Consider the following 21,878-nt stretch of genomic DNA (forward strand, 5'->3'; position numbering starts at 1 on the left):
CACATTCACACACTGGTGATGGCAAGCTACATTGTAGCCACAGCTGCCCTGGGGCGCACTGACAGAGGCGAGGCTGTCGGACACTGGCGCCACCGGGCCCTCTGACCACCACCAGTAGGCAACGGGTGAAGTGTCCTGCCCAAGGACAAGACCGGAACCGGAAACCTTCCGATTACAAGACAAACTGCCAACTCTTGAGCCACGATTGCCCCATTTTAACAGCTCCCAACATCTAAAACTATGTAAACACTTAAGTGACTAAGATAGTTTTCTTGAGGATTGAAAACCTACAAATAAAACAATACTGGGGGAAAAAAAAACTTTCTCCCCAGTAACTTTTTGAAGGCACTTCTTTCTCTTAAAAAAATGACATTTCTTACTTTTTTGATATTATGAGGTTTTGTTGTCAATGTCTTATGTGAACCAGTTTGATTCATACATTTGGCTCAAATTCTTTTACATCCAACTGATTCTTCTTCAGTGCCAGTAACTAAGTCTTACTGACAGCTCAGGAAAAATTTCATGGAAAAAACGTCATGTTAAAAGCTTTTAATAACAATCCTCCAACCACTAAAGGCAAAAACAAACCTGACACTGGACGTTGTCACAGACTAAGCTTCTTACCAACACTGTTTACATTTAATCAAGACTTCCAAGCATCATACTCCCACCCTGACCCCTGACAAGGATAACAAGACCACCACAGCAGGTTGAATCAGGACAGAAAGACAAGAACAGAGCGGGAAGCTGGAAGCAGTTTGCCAGGAGCCGGTGACAGATGTGAATGTCGACTCATCTCCGCCAAACTATTAAGAACAGAGGCTGAAAATAAACATTTAGGCTTCAGAGACGATACACCCCCTCCACCCCCACCGCTATCAGCCTCTCGCCAAGTCTTTCAGTTACATAAGAGGTCAGGACACAGCGGTGCTGGCTCTGATGCAGGTTGGCTGTTTCACCAGCACCAGCTCAAAGGTAAGACTTGTGCAAAGAAAAATAGAAGAGATCCAGACATTCAAAACCCATCTGAACCGAAAAACGTCATCACATTGACAAACTTGGAGCTGTGCGATGACAGTCGGCTGTTAAAATACTCAAGAGATTCAGCTGGCATTTTTGGATATTTTTCTCATGATCAACAAAGCCAATGAAAAGACCCACCCCCTTTAATCTTCATCCAGGCTGTCTGTGGCTCTGTGCCCATTGGTTACTACTGCAGAAGTAAACACTTAAAAAACACATAACTTTACTCTAATAAGCAAGTCCACAAAAACCATAACAAATTACATTAAATAACACTCATTTTCACAACTAAAATGCATCTCTTTAGCAGTGGATTCGTCTTTGTGGCATTTTGTAATGTCATTGATAACATGCTCTCACATTCAGGAACTTTATTTTTCAGTCCGTGTATTTGATTAAGTTATCGGATGTTAGCAGTTCTTGAAAGAAACTCACTTATGACTCATCTACTGAAAAGAAGGAGCTGCGAAATAAAACTGCTGCGACTACAGCACAGGTGATGAGGATGTAACAGTACTTTTAGATGGATAGTCTTCAGGTTCCTGTCAGATGGACCGAGTCAGTTGTGAGATTAATGATGATGCTCCATTTAAATCATCCTCTGGATTTTTAAAGAAATACCACTGTGAACTTTTACAGATACCTCCAACAGAGGTGCATTTTAAATGCAAATTTCTGGAGCAAAGTGCAACAAATCAGCTACAAAGTTGACACCATATTCTACTCTTTGTGATGTCCTTCTGTGCAAATGCAGGCACAGTGCAGGGCAGGGGTGGGCAACTCCAGGCCTCAAGGGCCGGTGTCCTGCAGGTTTTAGATGTGTCCTTCATCCAACACAGCTGATTTAAAAGGCTAAATTACCTCCTCAACATGTCTTGAAGTTCTCCAGAGGCCTGGTAATGAACTAATCATTTGATTCAGGTGTGGTGATCCAGGGTGAGATCTAAAACCTGCAGGACACCGGCTCTTGAGGTCTGGAGTTCGACACCCATGGTGTAGGCAATAATCCAAACAAGTCAGGGTCATGTGCCTTTTCCACCCTTTTCCCAGCGTTGTTCCTTAAAACATCGGTATGATTTTTTTGTGTGATATAAAAGTGTTATAGTGAATATCATTACCATAACAATGGCATGTAATTACACTCCCTACAGTACATGACCAGACAAGCCCAGGCATGTCTGACAGGAAGATCTGGGCATCAGCCTAGGATGACTTTTAGCTCCTAAAAATGAACTACTTCAGCAACCTCCAACAGAGCACAGTACTTGTAATTAAAGTTAACAAATTAGTTGTGTAGTACGACTATACAACAGAGGATATTCTGGCTCTTATGAAAGCCAGATATATTTATTAAAAAACAAAACAAACAAAAAAAACAATAACACCTTGATGACACACACACTGGCCAGTGACATAAACATGTACTGCGTTTCTTAGTGCTCACCTAGATCCCTGCTCGCTTGCTGCCAAAGAAACAGCCATCTGTTTCTGTAGGTGGTGTTAAGTCTAATGATCCACTAGGTTTTACTGTTTTTGAAGGATTGGTTAAAACAAACAAACAAACAAAAAAAATACAATAATTACCTTTTCAAAGCCCTCATCTTATGCAGTTGTGAGCTGGTTTACAAGTGTGGTTACAACACAGTGGCTTAGTTTAGCTTAAGGACCAAAAGGAGAAAACAGCTACCCTTGCAACTACCAGGCCTGCTATGGCTCAATTAAATATATTCTAATTGTCTAATACATTAAAAGAAAAAAAAGGTCCTGTTAGCATGGAGCTGGCAGGAACCAGCATCTCCCCCATCCTCATTCTTTATGCTAAGTTATTGTATAAATGGCTGAGCTTCAAGTTTGCCAAAAGAGTTAGGGTTAGGCCAAAAATGACTCCTTTAACAGGAGTGGTCCTCCTTATTATGAATCTTGCTGGATTCATTTCTCACGCAATTACTGCTCCAATTATCTAGGCCAAGTCAGGATTTCCTTTAACTCTAAAACTCAAAATCAACAACAACAAAAAAAAAGTGGGAAAAAAGAGATAGTTAGCCTATAAATGGCATCAGGTGACAGGAATGAGAACATTTAATGTGTCAGTCATGAAAAGACTTTAAAAAGCCTTTAAATGTGGCTTCTTTTCCCAGCTCGTTCCAATTGCTTAAAATAAACAGTAAAAAAATAAATAAATCTAAATCTCTTGTGGAACAGTAGGAAAAATAACTTGACAAGCACCTAAAAGAGTTTTTATTCTTGAGTGTGACAAAGCAGTAACCTAAAAACAACAAGGATTGCCAACAAAAGCCTCACGCTTTGTGTTTCTGTGAACAGCGCTGTCATGACTCAGTGTTTTTCTGTCAACGTAGTGTCACAGCCAACGCCAAAGGGCCCGGGCCTCTGAGATACAAAGGCCGCAATCAATGGAGCTTTGGAAAAACTGATGGAAAACCACTGGCCGACTGCTGAGAGGGATGAGGGAGAGAGGAGCCGAGCAGCAGGGTCCAGCTCAACATCAACACCCGACATCATAAGCGTCACCACCAGCTGCAGCCGCATTGCTCCGCTTCATCCCCTCTTATCTGTCTAACGATGGGGGAGAAAAAAGAAAAAAGGGCCTCGGGAGCTGCAGCAGAGTCGATATCGTTCCGACTTCCCCGAAACCACTTCCAGGCCCAGAGACAGAACCAAAACTCACGGCGGCACAGATCAAAACGACCACGCACACACATTTCTACTGCTAACGATTAGAAACAAAAAAGGAAAAGGACAAACACTGCAACGGGCAGCTCACTCTCAACTCGCTGACTTCAAACTGTAAAGTTAGACTGCCATTCACTAAACTGCAAAAAAGCAAAAAAGCAAAAAAAAAAAAAAAAAAAAAAAAAAAGGCATTCACCCTCAGTCTGTGAAATTTGCATTTTAAAAGAAAGCCCACTTCCTGATTTGGTTGATTTAACAAGGAAAACCAAACCATGGCTCCCAAGTTCCATGACAACCATGCAACATGAACTGGGAAAAGGTAGCGGGAGGAAAAAACAAACAGACAAACAAACAAAAAAAGACCAAACTATTTTTGTTTCCAACACATCAGGAAAACCACCATCTAAAAACCTTCAAATGGGACAAATCTACAGCTATATCTTATAAGCCTGTTAAAACAGTTCCACTAAGAATTCTTCAAGCAAATTCAAAATCAAAGAAAACAAGCCTCAAACCATACAATCCCTTTTTAAAGGCCTCAGTCTGAAACATGTATCAGGCAACTTGGAACAAAGTGATCTTTACTGCAGCAAAAGCCTTATACCTAATCATAAAAAGAAGCTCCTAATTCACCCCAGGAAGCTCTATGGAGAACATAGCTCAGTCTCAGAATGCCCTGCTTCCCATTTACACAATTAATACGCAATCTGTTGTGCTTCATGAATTAGTAAATGAGTTCTGCCACATTATAACAGGAGAGAGAGAGAGAGAGAGAAAGGGAAGGAGGGGTAAATTACCTTCTGAAGGCTGTTTGGGTTCAGCTGTGTCTTGTCTATTATTTTAATTGCCACCTGTAGAGAGGGAAAAAATAGAAAGTTAGCTAAGTGGCAAATAATAGCAGAGGAGAAGTGTGGCACAGAGGAAGAGGAACATGGCACCGAAAACAAAAACCAAAAACGAGAAAGAAAAGAGCTGAGAAAAGGAACGTGATGCTGATGTTTTTCCAAACTGCCGTTTTAAGACTTGAAAACTAAACAGGGAGGGTTATAAAATAGTTTCAACATCCTCTTTGAGTTAAAAATATGTCTAAATGCACCTGCCAAATTATTATCTACAGAACAGAGAGGACAAAGGCAGCAGAGACGCTTCCTTTCCTTAAATGTCACAGGCTGCATTAAGAAGACGCTTGCCCTTTCTCCTCATCAATTATGAACAAATCAAATGTTCAGCTGCTACACACTGCACTGAAAACAACCATTACTGCCTACAAGATTTACAGCGATGAATGGGTTGGTGTACAAAGCTGGCAGCACTGTTTTTATGTTCCAATAACATACACATTTATGAAAAATGCATTTCAAGGCTCTAAATTGTAAAAACTAAAGCTAAAAGCAGTATTATAAATCAGGATCAATCTAACTGAAAAACAGGCAAGCAAAATTACAAATCTGACCAGACATTCAATGTTAGTGCTTGACAGTTTGTGAGACACTGCCACACACAAACACACACACAGGTCACCATCAAAGAGGAACTGAGATACAAATTAGGTGTGAGCTCAGCAAAGACATCCAGCTCCTTAACCGCAGCTATTTCGCAGCGTGAGGGAGAAGCAAACAGTGATAAAAACTTTTTTATCTGTAAAGCTTTGTACTGTTTTGGATCCTTTCTTAAAGAGAGAGAACAAAAATAGTCAGCATCACTGTACATCTTACCTCTCTGCCGGTGAGCATGTGTCGGGCCAGTTTGACCTTGGCAAAGTTGCCCTTGCCAATGGTTTTAAGCAGCCGGTAGTTGCCTACGTGGGGCTGCTGCGGCTCCTCGGAGCTGCGGGCCGGACGCACGCCCGTCCGGCCTGAGCGTGTGCTGATCTCCTGACGGCCATTGCTGTGAGAGGTGTGCTGTGGAAAAGGCACAATGTTAGACAAGCACTGGCTGTTGAATGGCTCTTATGTGTTGCAACATCTACTTGTAATCAATGGTGACTCATGTTGACCTGCTGTGGCACCTCGGCTCAGCAGGAAAAAAACACTACTGATATTTATAGTTCTGATGCACACAAAGAAAGTAAGCTTTTCTTCCAGCGGCCACAGATGGCTGATAAACTCTGTGCTTATCCCAGCAGTTTCAGAGTTTCATCAACCAAACATCCAAAAGTACAGATATTCCCATGAATATTATTATTATTATTATTATTATTATTATATTAGCTGAACAAGATCCAGCTAAATAATGTTAGTCAAATATTGTCCCACTAAATACTGTTTATATTGAAGTGACATTAGAACCCATTAATCGCATTTTTCAAAAAAGAAATCAATTTCAACCGTCACTGAAATGTGTAATATTATGGACCATGCACAAAGCCAAATGTGGATAATGCCAGCACCACTAACGGTCTCTCCTTACAGGTTTAAGTCCACATAAGTGCACTGAACAGGTTTATGCATCACCATGTTTGAGTGCTTGCATGCTACGTTTATTCGAAAAGCCTATTTTCATTTTCTGGTTGCAGCAAACCTGCCTTCCCCCACATTTTTCCACTGGTGCATAGCAAACACCACTACTTGCTTTCCTTTTAGATGCTTCTTTAAACCAACTTAATTATTGCATTTTCTCCAAAACTATGAAATATGAACATCATGATCAGTTTTAAATAATGTCAATATGGATAGAATATGTTGAAATCATAATTAGATTCATGTAAAGTTTGTAAATTGTGAGCATGACAAGGCTGTTAGTTATAATTTGGTATTAAGAGATGAACATAACAGTCACTTGGCTTCTTGTTTATGTGGCCAAGAATTTCAGGGCCACTTAATCAAGTCCTTGGACACAGATTTATTTGTTATTGTTTTGGGGAGGGTGGGCAAGGGGTAGAAGCTGCTAAACTACCCATTAATTCACTGTTAGAGATATTGTTCCAATGCAGTGCTTTGTCACATGCTTACAGAATGTCCTTATCAATCAACTAAAACTGAAAAAAGTAGCATATCCTTTGATGGGCATACAACAGTTCCATTAACATAAGGGTCCTTCTCACAGTGCTACCACAGCACCAGTGGTAGAAACTATAGAGAGGAATCTGAAAACCAACAACGTCTCCTTGCAACTTCTTTTTAAAACAGTTTAAACAATATGCACACCAATATTTGGCGTTTTCTGCTAACTAGCTGAAGCTAACCCTTGATACCCTGAAAAGTGTTCCTTTTTCTTGCCAATGTTTTCACCTGGTCAAAGTTTCATGTCAGGACTTTGAGGCTAGCAAAAGAGAGATGTCATGGAAAACACAGCACATGTGGGTGGGGGGAGGCAACAATGGTGGTTTCTACCGCTCAGTCTGCTGGCGATTACATACAACAATCACACAAAGCTCTGCATATGCTCTGAGCGCAATTGATCAACTAGTCATTTAATTCCAGTCGACTTCTTTCTTCATACATTTTCATTCTAATAAATGTTTTGGGTTAACAAGGTGCCATCTCAAACCTGCGAACTGCCACTTTAAAAACAGAAGTGAGGTGATGGAGAAACGTGCCTCTACACACATTTCCTGATTCTGTATGAGCACGCTGAGCTGTCGAGTACAAAGTGGAGAGGGGTTCAGTGTTAGATTTAAAAAAAAAAAGTGGTGATAAAACACAATAATGACATTAATTGCAGAGATGGGACCTTCTCCTTGGTTAGAGGCTACACCAGATTACACATGCGGCAGCATCATGATGTGTGCCCTGTAAGCATTAGGATTACAGGGCAAATTGTAAGTGTTCCACAAACAATTTATAGTCTTAATGAAAAAGAAAATTTAAATTATTTTATTCACATTGCTCATTTTAAAGCAGAGCCGCTGTATGTATCACAAACAGACAATGTTATGACAGCAATTTAAAAAAATTCTACAATACTTTTTAAACAAAATAATCTCATCAGTCTTGCAGGAATAAGTAATCACAGGCCACTTTATAAGGTACACTTGTGAAATATAAAATAATCTAGCCAAATCGAAATTCTGCTTTTATGAAGCGGTGACTTCCTGTTTTTGTTGAGATTGGCAGATTAAACTTTGTTTTAATTATTCAGGTTGTAGTAGCATGTAGTGGCTAACTGGACTACACTGCACCAAGCTTTTAAGATTTTGCAACAGTAAAACTTTGGATAACCACATTTCTGCTCGGGATACTTCTGGAACGCAGCAAAACCTAACACACTCTCCCCCGCATCGTTATCATGTAATCAAAGAGAAACTGCACAGCCTTGTGATTTTGAGGTGGTGTACTGATGGATCAATTCTTGGGTGCTGTGCCCAAAAACTGGAACAACAATCTGGCAGATACTAAGTGTGGCCTCAGTATCGACCACCTTACCAAAGCCTCATTAAGGGTAGTGATGCACTCTGCCCCACCCGGTTCTCCCCATCCCCTACAGTCCCTAACCTGGCTGACCCCATTCACTAAGCAGACAAAAGAAAGAGACACTGATAAAGTGGGAAATTAAACAGACGTGTAGTTGCTGCAAAATTAAACATTTAAGAAACTGTGCACAGATTGCACCTCATATCAAGGCAAGGTCAGTTAAAACTTAATTAACACTGCAGAGTATTAAAAAGTATCAGAGCAGTTACAACACAGCAACTCTCAGTAAGAAACCCATAATTTGGTTATACATGTACAATGACAATAAAGTGCTATTCTATTCTAGTCTATAAGGTCACTTTAACAGCACAGACATACTTTTAAGTCACTACAGGAATATTTTAGGACTTCTACAGCGATAGCAGAGGAGATAAAAATACCATCAACTAGGATAAGGTCACTGTTGGATACCAGAGACAGACTGGGAACAAATGCAGTGGAAACACTCAGATGAAGTTTTCATTATCTTTGAACCACACAGAAAACATCCACCTGTGTTACCATCGTGTTATTTTTCCAGCTAACAACTTGTAAGAATTAAAACAAGAACAACAACAACAAAAAGTCCCTTTTTATTGGTTACTCACAAAGCTGCGGTGTCTCCTGGCTGCCTGGGAGCCAGTCATGTTTCGACAGGAAAGCACTGCGCCCCGCTGACGATGCCCACAGAGATTCCCACAACACCAGATTTTTCCCAACTCAGAGCCCCGATAACCGCAGAGACACAGAGAGGGAGACGGCAGGAGGGGGAAGCCACTGATCCCAGTCAAGCCTGCGACAGCCAGACACACCCAAACCGGAAACCAGACGATAGGCTTTCATAATAAAGGCTTCCTGTCGGCTCCGTTCTCATTGTTGCCAAAACGGAGGAAAACGCCAGTATCGAATTTCGTACAAACCTTTAACGCTTCCAGAGCTTCCCCTAACACTTTATTTGGTACTGCTTAATCTTTTGCCAATCAACGTCAGCGCCTATGAAGATATTAGAAAAATGCCAATCACAGTACCACATAGTACAAATGATATGAGGTGTTTATTTCTGTCCACATATACAAATATTAAAAAAAAAAGGTCTTAGACCCCCCCCCCCCCCCAAAAAAAAACAAAAACAAATTATCAGCACTTTACAACAAAAATGTTTTAAAATGCTGATTAATTCCCTTTTAATCCCTGTGACGTGAAATGAGCCCTTGTATTTACTGTTGCCTCTACTGATTTAGTATTTCAGTGCCTGCTGGTCAGTAATAGATCACCAGAATTCTCTGGCGTCTTATCACCCACATGCGTCTCTCGTGCAGTATAACCCTTATCACCATCCCGCTCTATACTGCAACTCAGATGAGTCATAAGAATCTGGTGGTAGTTCTTGCATATTTGTACCCATGGAATATGGGGGGTAAATGTGTGACAGAGAAAAAGCGTAGGGGAGATAAGTTGCAAAAGACCTCCAGGATACACACAGTCTTCCATAAAAAAAAATCAAATAAAATGAATAAATACAAATAAAAACCTTGCAGCTAAAATATTCAGGACATTAAATTTTGTAGTAAAGATTTGATTTTCAGTGGAACAAGGGTTGAGGTCTATTAAAGAGTGCCTAAAAATTTCCACTATAGTCACTTCCACTTTAAAAAGGAGAGAACTATAGGTATACTTTAAAAAAAACAACAACAAACAAAACAAAACAAAAAACAAAAACAAAAAAAAACCAAAACCAAAAAAAAAAAAAAAAAGCCCTTTGGTGATTTCTGTTTATTTAAATGTACTATATAAATAAATTTGAAATTAAGAAAAATAGCGGAGAGTCAAATTGACCAATCCTGCATATACATTATGCTCATTTTGCAGCTTTTATGATTAAGTACGCTTAAGTTCTCCATTTTAGTTCAATTCTAATTTTGAAAATCCCGACCGGAAGCTCAAATGGCTACATTGTCACTACCTTCACACCGGAGGTTCTGTTAGTCACGAGGGGCGGACTCACGAGGCCCTTATTTGGAAGCTGAACGGGTGAAACCTCTGAGCGACAGCTGGGGGAGCCAATAGACAGGCTGAAGACAAACTACTGTTGCCTGCCAGAACCAGCAAGCAAAGTACTGTGGTTTTGTTCACCGTTGGGCCTGAATATTCTTAGTACAGTCTAATTACCTACAGTCATATCGATACTTCTCACACACCAACAAAAAATACACACCAAGGCGCAAATAAAGCCCATTACTAACACTCATTAACAGAGGCGTGTTTGACGTAGAAGATATGCTTGTTTACGATTTACCAACCAAGTGTGAAACAACCATCTATCATCCGGTCTAACAAGGCAGCAAAAAGCTATTGAGGATCTACGTTTTTTTGGCAATCCCGTGATATTTTTACATGTACTTAAAGAAAACAACCCAAGAAAAAACAGCCCCCTTCTACTTACACTTTCCGTCACCTTCTCGTTGACTGTAGGTAAAGGAGTTTTTGTTGACATCTTTTATTCCTTCTTCCTCAGCCAGTCGCCGTTTTAAGTCCAAAATACACAGTCTTCAGCCCGACAGCCGAAGAATGAAATTATTGCTTTGCTTTTCGGCTTCCTCCGGAGAAACAGTCTCAGCATGGATCGTGACAATTTTCAAACGAGACCGGACGTGTTAGAGTCGAGCACCTGAACAGCTATGGGCAGGAAAAACCCTCACTAAAGAGCATAACAATCCCTCTTACAGCATTTACACGGCGTGTACAAACCGTGCATGGCCTGTGCTAAACTCGGCAGGGAAACGAAATCAGTGTCCGTCTGTCCGTTTAGGTTTGAGTCACTGGAGCTAACTATAATAACGTTAAGGCGCTGTCGGTCGCCACTTCCAAAAATCGCCACAGGCTTTTCTTCCACAAAACCACTCTGTCTAGAACCGTGCCATGGCGTCGAGTGTCACCTCTGGATAATTCTCGGAGTGATTCAAAAGATTCAGGTAGCTGAAATACTCGTCGTCGGCTCGGTTTCTTCCATCTCCGGCGGCCCAAAGTGAAGCGGGTCTGTCTGTTTTAGGTGGGACCAAAATGGCTACTCAGCGGCTGGGCTGGATTATGCTGCCTTCACGGACACCAACTGAGCTCCGACATTAGAAATTATTCTAAAATGTCGGTCAACCGACCTAATAATGGCATTTCTTTGTTCGACTGGGTGATTCAAGAAAGATCAAAGAAAATATTTTTTCTCTTAGGAATAAGATTGAAGCTTTTGTGTGCAATATACTACTTAACAAGCTTAATAAAAAGTAAGAGATTGTCATAGGATTTAGCCTGCAGTTAAATTGCTTTTATTAATAAATATTTTGTTGATTATTTTCAGTCTCTCTGCAAAGTTATTATTATTTGACCAACATCAAAATGTATTAATTATCCTTATAAAACACAGTGTGTTTTCTAGTACTACAACTCAACTGTAGCAATCAGAAATTGCGTTACAAATACTAGTTGTTGTTTTTTAAACCCCACATTATCTGAATTAAATTAAAACCATAACAGTGTGGGATAAAGTTATATAACAGCTACATTTATAAATGTTTCTGACGTGTTTGTGTGTGTGGTAGTTTAAAAACATTAGAATCAGTTTACATTCTACAAATAGACACATTACATATGGTAGGTGTTACTGCTTAGTTATATTTTTGTAGGTCGGACTGGATGTTTCAAAACTAAACTGCGGAGGGATTTAGGGTTAAATGCCTTAGAGTTGTTTTTCTAAGCCTTGCTTATTTTCATGTTTGATTCCATACACTAAGACGACGCCAAGTTCCCCGTTTTGGGTTTAATGTCGAATTCAGAGATTTGTTTGTGATGGAATGTGAGTATCTTATTTCCCAAAGCACCTGAAGGCAGCACGACTGTGTCCAGTTGAACGGGTGGAGGAAGTGAGGAAACCGACTGACCTCAGTCCCACAGGACCACAAGTACAGAGAGGCCTGTCATCAGTCGGGAGGAAATGGGAATTTAGTGAGCTTCAAAGGAAAACAGTTGTGCGCCTTTGTCAAATATTAGCGAGACAGAAAAGAATATCAACACCATCCTTTTATTCTTCGAATTCAATTCGAATAAATGAGAGCTTTAAAGGTCGCTAGTATCTTTTTTTTTTTTTTTTTTTTTTTTACACAAAGTCTTATAGGTTTCATACAGGATACAACATTTACAGGTCGTAGATATACCTTTTGGATTTCTAGGCTGTGAATTTCTACACCACAGTTTAAGTTTGAGCTAATAAGTTCACCGTTTCCACTGCTGGAAAAGTGCAATATAATAAGTTTGTCCGTGACATGCAGCTCTAAATCAGTAAAACTGAATAAACAGTAGAGCTGCCAAGTGTAATGAAGGAGTTTTCGTTTTACAAAGCATCCGTCTGCAGGTTTTTCAGCCTAGCAACAGTTGTTCTTACCAGTGTTTTAAGTAAACCAGTCGCAAATATAACACCATCACCAATGTCACCTTATTCAAAGTTCTATTTCAATGTGAGATGAGGAAGAGTGGTATAAAACAAAGCTCAGTATAACTGGATTAAAAACCACATTAGTTACATTCTGGCTTTTTATCTCAAAAATAGACTAAGTTTTATGTGAAACTGCCATTTGGGTTCCTTACTTTGCAAATTAATTCTCAGTCAGTTTCCAGGTCTCTTTCTGTAACATGAGGCGAACGTGTATGTTTAGTTTAGTACGACCAGTGGCGTTACAGATAGTTGATCTAGTGTTGTTTGAACTTTGGTTTCCTATTACAAAACATGGACACATGCATATTTTCCCTCCCTCACAGAGCTGCAGTGCAGATTTTTAAAAACACACCATCATGCTCTGAAGATGAATCTGATCACTTTTTTTTTTTAATGATTTAACAATTATGTTATTTTATTTATGATATAGAAAACATCTGGCTTCACAGCACAACATTTAAGGGAAGAGGTTTCCCCTCAGATTCTCTGTTAATCACCTACCAGAGAAAAACTGTCCAATCTCACAGATGAAACAGTCAAATGTGCTGGATAGCAAAACATTCATTCTTTATTGACTGGAAAAATACAAGGACCAAAAGAAAAAAAAAAAAGTGCAGTCAAAACAAAATTCCCAAATCACCCGTGATTAAAACCCCCAAAAGAGACTTCATTTCATCAACTGAATACACTTCAAAATGACAGCGTTAATGTGCAGCAGATAAAGCGCTATGTTAAATCATGCCACTAAGCGGAGAAGGGATCGCAGAGAGGGCTGGTGGTGGGACAGGTAGTAAAGGAGGGAAAAGGCCAGCCATTTAGCTAGTGCAGGGCATCGTGAGTCAAAGCCGCAAGTCAGGAAAAGCATCATCACTCGAGTCTCTCAGATCGCATCGATGTCAATGTCGTCCTCTTCTTTCTCTGGCGTGTCTGGTTTCACAGTCTCCACTTTGAGCTCGCGGGCAGAGGACGAGTACACCACCTGAGGACAGGAAAACATGCAGCTGCTCAATAAACACCCCCGACTGCATCAGCATCAGTCCTCTCACAACAGAAACAAATCTGTCGCATTTTAAAAATTAGTGCAACTCTAACCTTCATGCTTACTGTCATTTTTAAAAATTGACTTTCAAGCTGCTAACGAGCGCGGTGTCAGTAGACCGGAGTCACCCGGTGGTCAGCCGGTGAAACGGAATATTGGAATTTTATGCAGGTTTCATACTCAGTCTCCAAGTATAGTCTACAGGTATTAAAGTGATTTGATTTTCATACTAAATTGCAGTTTTTATATTCGTACGGAGCAAAACAAAAAACAAACAAAAAGCCACTAAAAGTCGGCATCCATTTTAAACTGAGTGACACAATAGTCACAGGACTGGCCTCTTTGTGCTTCCTCCTTTCGGGGTGCAGCTTCCTTGTTAGAAATGTTATTCCTAATTCTTCCAGGAACTAGTGGGTGGAGCTGACCCAGTTAATGATGCAGCACACCTGAGCAGGCTGACAGACTGGTGTGAGTGCATGCATGCATATATGGATATAAGTATACAAGTAAATGCACTCACTTATATACACACCTATATCCATAATGCACACTCTGACTACATGTGGCAGCTGGAAGCAGTTGTGACAATGACGCGATTAATTTTTGCTTTAATCTGGACGTTCTCAGTAACTCCTGAACTACAGCTGTTTTTTGTTTTTTTTTTTTTAACTGTACTTCACGGCACACAGCCAAGTGACCACTTCAGATAACTCTACCTCAACATTCTCATCATCTTCCTCCTCCTCTTCTTCGCTACCCTCGCTCTCCTCCTCTGCCTCCTTCAGCCATTTGACAAAAGGAGCGGCCTTGGCATGGATCTCTTTGGCAAGTTCCTTGGAGACGTACTTCTTAGAAACCTGATGAAGAAGAAAATGGATTTAATGCAATGACTGATTTCAGTGTAAAAGACCTCAAATAAACAAGCCCTTGGGGTTATTTGAACTGTAGTCTTCATGCTGCTGTTGCAGTATTTAGCATCTAACAGTTAATGTGTATCCAAAGTAAATAAAATACCGTAACAAAAGTCACAGTTAAGGGAAATCTAGCTCAAATTTTCAGGACGTAAAGACTTAGCAAAACTCAAGTAATTCTGTATTTATTAATAGCACTTTTTATCTTTATACCCATTCCTCCACTTCTTTGTTTAATATATTTAATTCACACATTTTGAATTGATTACAATTCAATTTGCTCTCAGCTGTGTCTATTCATTCCTAAACCAGCTTGATTGCATTTAAAATATGCCACACACAAAACTTACAACTATTAGGGGCCTCAATAGTGCACCTGAATCTCAGCCCACACACAAAGCCCCTTTAAAAAGACCAGGTCTTACATTTCTTTGTTAGTGGCCTTTTTAGGCTTTCTTTGGTGTAACACTGTCTGAAAGGATGTGTTGAGCCCAACACTCTGCTTTTGTTATGCAGTGCAGGTTAGGTGTGTCACTCTCACTCCCCACTTGTGGTGGGAGATGGGGAGTCAATGTATGGTCAGACTGGTGTAACAAAACAGACTAGTTTGGGCTAACACACACACACACACACACACACACACACACGGGAAGTGTGAATTCATTCTTTGTCAAAGGCGGCCCTAGTCCACTGCACTTCCTGCTGTTTGATGTATTAATGTCCTAAAAGCTCTTGACCTCAACTTTTTGGCAGCATTATACTTTCAGCTTAATATAGTCGTACTCCTGCAGCTAAGGACCTGGAACCAGACACATATTAGAGCTCATGTTGTTTCATTTGCAGAATGAATCTGTTCAAACAGATTCCAACCACCTCTTCCTCACGCTACTCCAATCATCAATATTACCAGAGAGGTTTGATATGACGACTGACACCTCTGCATACTGCAGTCTGTTAGGTGTTTTTAGTGGCTCAGTGCTACAGTTTCTGAGGTTGGAGGTTTATCCAAGTGTCCCCTGAAGCATTTCAGTCTTTCAGAGTCAGGGTATAAGACAAGCTCTAATTTCACCAATTTAACAAATACCAGCTTTCAGTAGAATACAGTTTAGATTTTTATTGTTTGTTACTCTAATGAAGGCTCTGTGCTGCAAAGAATAAGCCTAAATCTAATTTAATTTGCCATTTCCCTTTTAAAGATCTATCAGTGAGTGCTCATAACCGATTCATGGGGTAACGATTAACTACCATCTGCTCCCAGATCACCTTTAGGCTTTTAATTTCTGGGCAAAATGGGATCAAGTTCAGCAGGCATTTCTTTTTGTGATTCAGAACACAGAGTTTAACTTGACATTAGTAGTTAAGTCCCTCACCTTCTCTGCCCAGGCGAAAATCACGTCCTCCTCCAGCAGGTCAGCGTCGTACAGGTCTTTGAGGATGATGGGAACACGTGGCAGGAGCTGGACCTGATGCAGCTTCACGACACACTCAAAACCTCCCAGCAGATACTTCTGGGCTTTCTTGTTGTTGTGGCAGAACTAAGGAAAAGGTTAGGAAAGCCATGAGACATGTGAAACACACCCTAATGTGAGGAAGAGGACAAGACAGCACCATAAGGACACGCAGCACAGACTTGAAAATGACTTACACGCAGGAAGTGACGTTTGTACTTCTTGATCTGGTCACGGATGTTTTCGTTGAACAGCAGTTCGCTCAGGATGAGCGGGCCCATGGCCTTCACATCCAGGCGCTCTGCCTCCGCCAAGATCTCTTTATCAGCTGCGTCAATCGTTCCGCTTTCCTTTTTGTTCTGCACATTTAAAGAACAAATGGTTACAGGGGAGGAACTAAAGTATCTCCAATTCTTGTGTGTGCAAATAAAATCTATGCGTAAAGGCCAAGCACCGAACACCGGTTCTTCATTTTTAAAGTGTACTTTTGATGTTTCACAAACTCCTGCCGAGAAAAATTCAGGACAATCGGGGGACCCTTACTTTCACAAAGCTGTAGAAGAGGTTGACCCTATCCTCCAGGGGTTTCTCCAGGTCCTCGCTGAGCGTCAGGTTCTTGGCGTGATCGCTGATCTCCTCCATCCTCCGCCTCTGTGCCTCCTCTGTAGTCTCCTCTGCCCAGTCTTCATCATCGTCATCTCGATCCTAAACAGGAAACCACAGAGGATTCAGGCAAAGCGAGATGGTGCAGAAACACTCGGGCTTGCTTGGATTTTGCATCTTAGTGGGTCATATTATGGTGAAATGCAAAAGAGGGCTGTGCAGCCAATAATAGTAATAATAATAATAGAAAAAGAAAATTAAATTCAACCAGAACCCCCCCCCCCCAAAAAAAAAATTGCATTAAAAAAAAAAAAAAAGAAAAAAAAGAAATTGCTGATGTAAACTCAGTCTAAAGAGAAACTCTTTCATTTGAACTGGAGGAAGTGGTTCCGGTTGAGAGCTTCGAGGACACGTATACTGCAAACGTGGAAGTTGCTAGACTCCCTTTTTATGCAAACGCAAACTCTTTTTGGAGGTCTTTGGGTGACGGCCCCACCCTTTCAGTGAAAAATCCATTACAAAGAATGTTTCACAACACATGTGTCAGTGTGGACCTTAATCATTATTACCATTCCTGTGAAGGGGGAAATGTGGGATACATATCATGAATTGTGAATACTAAGGAGTTTGAACAGTTCTACAACACTGATGCTTCACTAGGAAATCTGCACCACAAATCACTACCAAGCATCAAACCTGAGCAAACTGTCAACTCTGAGCTTCTTATTTTGACGGGGTTGGTTGCTGAGAACTTTTCAGAGTAAGGGTCATCGGGGAAAAGTTACAATTTACACCAAAATAAAAACAGCATACGAGCACGAGAAGACCCCTGAATCTCTACTCAAAAGCCACTGGACTGTGTGGCATTAGTGTCTAAAATAAAAGCTGGCACTTTGCTGACTACTACTGACTTCAATGGTGTCTGAGAAAACCGTGTGTGAAGTGAAGAGAAACGTTTTGTGCTAGTGTCCCGTGGCTGTAGAAGCCCAGCGGGTGTCTGGGAGCACAGCAGACGCACCACAGCCTCGGGAGCATCAAAGTTGTCATGGTTTCCAGCCTCGCCACTGCCAGAGCCGTTCTCCTTGTCCTTCTTGCGGTTCTTCTTCTCCTTCTCTTTCTTCACAGATGCAGATCCACTATCATTGCTCTCTGTGTTAGGAAAGACAAAAGTCTTCATTAGCAAGTCTGTCTTGGGGTTTTGGCTGCAGTTCCCTTTTCTGGATTCACCACAGAGAGAGAAAAAAAAAAAAAAAAAAAAGTCTCACCAGGTGGGTTTTTGAGGATGAATGTGCAGAGTTTGTGTCTGGTGTCTAGCATGCCGCGGTATCCACAGGCCTTACAGGAAGTACCAATAGTTTGTTTCTTGGGATTGACATGCTGCAAGGACAAAAAAATAAATTATTTTGTACCTAAAAAACTGCCACACAATCTAGTACTCTTCTTTACACAGGCAACTTTTCTTATACTGAATCTAAAGTGGGAAGTATCTTTATTTAGTAATTTAATATTTATTTATTAACCACGTGATTTTCATAGTCACAAGGTGCTGTAAACACAAAGGAAATAAATGAAAAAAATTTCGGGTCATAATAGCCAATAAAAGGGGACACATTATCATTAAGTCATATAGTTGTATTAAATTATTACTTTGTTCTTTCCCTTTCTGTCGCCCACCCACAAAAAAACCCAAATAAATACTCTGCACCTGCCCCGGAGATGCTGTGAAATATTTACCAGATCAGTTTCAGGGTTGTCACACTCGGCACACAGCACAAATTTTCTGATGAACCCATCAAGCATGTCCTGCAACTTGTTCGCCTCGTGGGATCCGTTGACGATGTAACGATCGTTTTTGGTATCAAACTGGGTCTGAGCGCCGAGTTCACAACCAAAAAACTTGGTCGGGTCTGCGGAGGAGAGGAAAAGCAGCACATGAGGCCACCATGACCCAGCAAAAAAAAACAAAAAAAAAAACAAAACGAGGAGACTTTGCCCTGGTAATTATTGATTTTGAAGAACGTTACTGTTTTTTAATCTTTAAAGGAAGATGTTAAACATTAGGTGTTTGTTTGCTTTGAAACTGGTAATGAACATGACAGACATTTAAGCTTGATCATCAAATACTCCAACTACAAAATTGTGTAAACGAAAAATGTCAAGAGTACACAAACTTGTCGACCAAGCCAAACAGCCTTTCCCCCCCCCCTAACGTGCCGGCACATCTTACAGTCTCAATCGAACGGGGTCATTTCATTTGAGTAATTGCCACATCATCATGTTTAAAGAATTCTATAAACAAAACATCTCTCCTTCACCTGGGGTGAATATTACAACGATGAATTCAAAAGAGAAAAATGAGAGAATATAAAAGTGACAGTCAAAACGTCAAAAATGTCATTGTGAAAATAAACAGACTTTAACAAGCTCTAGTTCAATTCCAGCTAAACACTAAGATTTACATGTTGTTACTCACATGTTGGAGGCCTGTTCAGAGCCTTTGCAACATCAACCATGTTGACAATGACCGTCTTGATTCCATTCCCTTTGCCTTCAACCTGGATTGAAAGGAAAAACCCACATGTTATATTCACACCCAAACATTTCTTCCTACAGGACTCAGGAAACTTTAGACCAATTCCAACCACTATTCTGATGCTGTTTTTCTCTCCCCAATGGACAAATCTAAAAAAAACAATAATGAGTGGTTACCTTGGCAATCAGACGGGGCATCTTGTAGCGATAGAACTGGTCTGACACGCTGCGGTTGACGTTGACAGACATTTTGGCTGGATGTTAGCACTATCAGTAAGATAAAAGGATCTTGGTTGGGGATTTTTCGGGATCTTCTGTCTGGAAAAGAGGGGATGACATAAACGACTGCAAGCGTGCTCGGTCTCTGACATGAAAAACGCTGTGCCGCTGTGGCTGCAAGCTCCTTGCTTGAAGTCTAGATTTCCACCACACAGGTTCCAACGGCTGCGCAACAGCTCTGAAAGACGAGAGGGACAAACATCAATATTTAATAAGGAAACCCCACAGTTCATGTGGGTGTTGCAATCCTACATTGGGTGCAAATACAGGGTTTTGCCCCCCCAGATTTGTAGACATGCACTCATGTTACACTTCTAGTCTGTCTTTACAGAACTTGGTTAACCATCTAGTCTCTGGAGGAGTTTGTTTATATTCTAGTTCTACAAAGTAACAACTTGATGACTGCTGCAATTGCATAAAGACAGCAGTGCAAATATTACATTTCAGATGACTTATCATGTAAAATAAACATCTTTTCACCACTGTCAGTTTATATACCATCCAATTGAGAAAAGGTACCATGATGACAACAATAAGATGCAGCCTAGTTCATTTTGTGAACCCAGTGGTTTGTAGCCTTGGTAGCATCTAATCCACAAGAAAACAGTTAAAGATTCCTGTGGTGCAGGCCTGCTCTTGAGTGACTGCCACTATTAAGAAAGACCAGACTCCATTACGACACAGATCCAAGCCAGAGGGAGAGGCAATCGAGGACCCAGTGGCTCCCAGAGACGACTTATTCAAATCATTTTCTCAATTTAACAGGAATTCCCACAAAAATGGGTCAAGACTGAAAATATCCCAGCAAATCCAAATCATAATCATGTGATCCAACAGTGAGCAAGCATGACGTGGGCCCAAAGAAAAATAAAAGCTCTGCCACAAATCTGGATGTTTCTCCCACCTTTTGTTGCCATATAATGCACAAAAAAAGAGCTTTGTGGACACCCTTTGTCTTACATGAGGGCCCCTGGCTTTAGTCATATAAGGCCTGCACTTTTTTACTAGGTCACAAACAGGGAGGCCTAGCAGCTGCCAAACAACTCCCCCCGCTGATGGTTTTAATATCAACAACAAAGTCTGCAGCAGTTATTGTCTCACACACGCAAGTGCGAGTCTCAATGAAATGCCTCCCAACTTGTTTGCGACTGACACAGTGGTGTCCGATTTTAAGATCTTTGAGAAGGGCAGAGGTCGAGCCTATTTCAGGAGGAGGCTAGCTAACTAGCTTAGCAGCTTGGTGCAGAGTGCGTCATACAGTCACTGCACACGAGTGACGGACTGGAAGACGCCATTTTGATACAGTGGCACAGAAATCGTGTCATATTGCTCAATAACGCTGACTAAAGCGTTAGCTTTGACAAACACATAACACGACACCAAATATCGCGCAAGAAAGTTGAAATAAATCGTAGATTGCGTCCAAAAACTTACCGTTTTCGCAAAACAAAGACATAAACACAACGCTGATCTTCCAAGAGCCGCAGTGAACGGTGGTCGATGCCTGGTGCTGGTTGATGTTATTGACTGCAACAGGGTTTCTTAATGATTTTGATGCTCTCAAAGAGGCACGATTAAAGACCATAAATATCCAAAGTGCGGCTGCTCTTCCTCAAAGGCAGAAGGAGGTTATCTGGAACGTCCTCGGGCTTTGGGGACCTGTGGGTGGGGGGGTGGGGGGGGAGAGATAGTTTCGTTATTCACACAAACTGCGAAGTAAACTGTTTATGTCGAGCGAGACAGCCATCTGTGTTCACTGGGTGGGTATTTGAATAGTCACGTACAGCATAACTGCCACGAGGATTAAACGCTCCATTACCCCCGTTAGCGATTTACCCCCGTTAGCGATAGTGCCACACCGTGAAAAGATAACGTCAGCCAGCTAACTGGCTATGGTTAACATTGCACGTGTTACGCAGTAAAATTCCCCATAAATTATCTTATAGATATAACAATGAAAGCGGGACAATTAGAGTTAATCCACTAATTTGTACCTTCAAATTGACCTTCATTGTTAGCATTATCCGATGCGAAAACAGTAGCTTGAGGGCCAGTAAATAGTCAGATCCCATGCGTTAAAATGAAACGAGTGGACGTCACACAGCTAACGCAGTTATTAGCCAAGTCCAATCAACGCGGTTGACGGAAGATAACGTGATTAAAATTGTCCTCGGTGGTAGCTAGCAGCTATTTCTTTGTAAAATTACAGTCATCGCTGTGAAATCGTCGTTAGGATGAGACCATGTAAATGTGATGAAATAATTTCGGACCTACCTCTCGAATGTTCTGCGAAATGCTGCTACACTCGTCGCTTTTACCAACGAACGTCAAGCTAACAGCTGCAATAAGTTTAGCAATATCCGTGTTTCAGCATTAATTTTAAATTAAAAGTCTGCTGAAGTCGCACTCCATGTGTATGCGAAACATGAACTTAGAAAATTTAGGGGAAAACCCCATCCTTTAGGTTTTAAACAAACG

At 40.9% G+C, this 21,878-nt stretch overlaps 2 protein-coding genes across 16 annotated transcripts in view; both read right to left on the reverse strand.

Annotated features, from left to right (window-relative positions):
- The window catches only part of mark3a (MAP/microtubule affinity-regulating kinase 3a), a 46,344-nt gene extending 35,156 nt beyond the window's left edge, over positions 1–11,188 (reverse strand). For 8 of the 14 annotated variants that reach the window (XM_085392291.1, XM_085392288.1, XM_085392292.1 and 5 more), the window contains exons 1-3: positions 10,549–11,187; positions 5,430–5,615; positions 4,512–4,565 (exon numbers count right to left, since the gene is read on the reverse strand). In XM_085392291.1, coding sequence (XP_085248417.1) covers positions 4,512–4,565; positions 5,430–5,615; positions 10,549–10,599 — 291 coding nt within the window. In that variant the 5' untranslated portion in view covers positions 10,600–11,187. Of the gene's footprint in view, positions 1–4,511; positions 4,566–5,429; positions 5,616–8,713; positions 8,862–10,548 lie in introns of those variants that run through there. The other 6 variants (XM_085392296.1, XM_085392295.1, XM_085392298.1 and 3 more) reach the window with 3 other exon arrangements.
- Positions 11,189–13,135: 1,947 nt separating this feature from the next.
- Positions 13,136–21,821, reverse strand: eif5 (eukaryotic translation initiation factor 5). 2 transcript variants are annotated; one of them, XM_085390777.1, is made up of 12 exons: positions 21,675–21,821; positions 20,835–21,059; positions 19,299–19,578; positions 19,063–19,144; positions 18,324–18,496; positions 17,855–17,966; positions 17,608–17,738; positions 16,530–16,691; positions 16,184–16,345; positions 15,909–16,073; positions 14,344–14,484; positions 13,136–13,567 (listed from the first exon to the last, which is right to left on the reverse strand). In XM_085390777.1, exons 3-12 carry the CDS (start codon positions 19,368–19,370, stop codon positions 13,469–13,471), a joined length of 1,299 nt encoding a protein of 432 aa, XP_085246903.1. In that variant the 5' UTR covers positions 19,371–19,578; positions 20,835–21,059; positions 21,675–21,821; the 3' UTR covers positions 13,136–13,468. The 2 variants fall into 2 exon arrangements, with proteins under 2 accessions (XP_085246903.1, XP_085246904.1); XM_085390778.1 differs by lacking the exon at positions 21,675–21,821 and adding an exon at positions 21,395–21,582.
- Between the last annotated feature and the right edge of the window lie 57 nt (positions 21,822–21,878).

Source organism: Rhamphochromis longiceps, linkage group LG19 (assembly GCF_057381845.1).
Source record: "Rhamphochromis longiceps isolate RC_006_pf linkage group LG19, R_longiceps_female_GT1.1, whole genome shotgun sequence".
Taxonomy (NCBI): Eukaryota; Metazoa; Chordata; class Actinopteri; order Cichliformes; family Cichlidae; genus Rhamphochromis; species Rhamphochromis longiceps.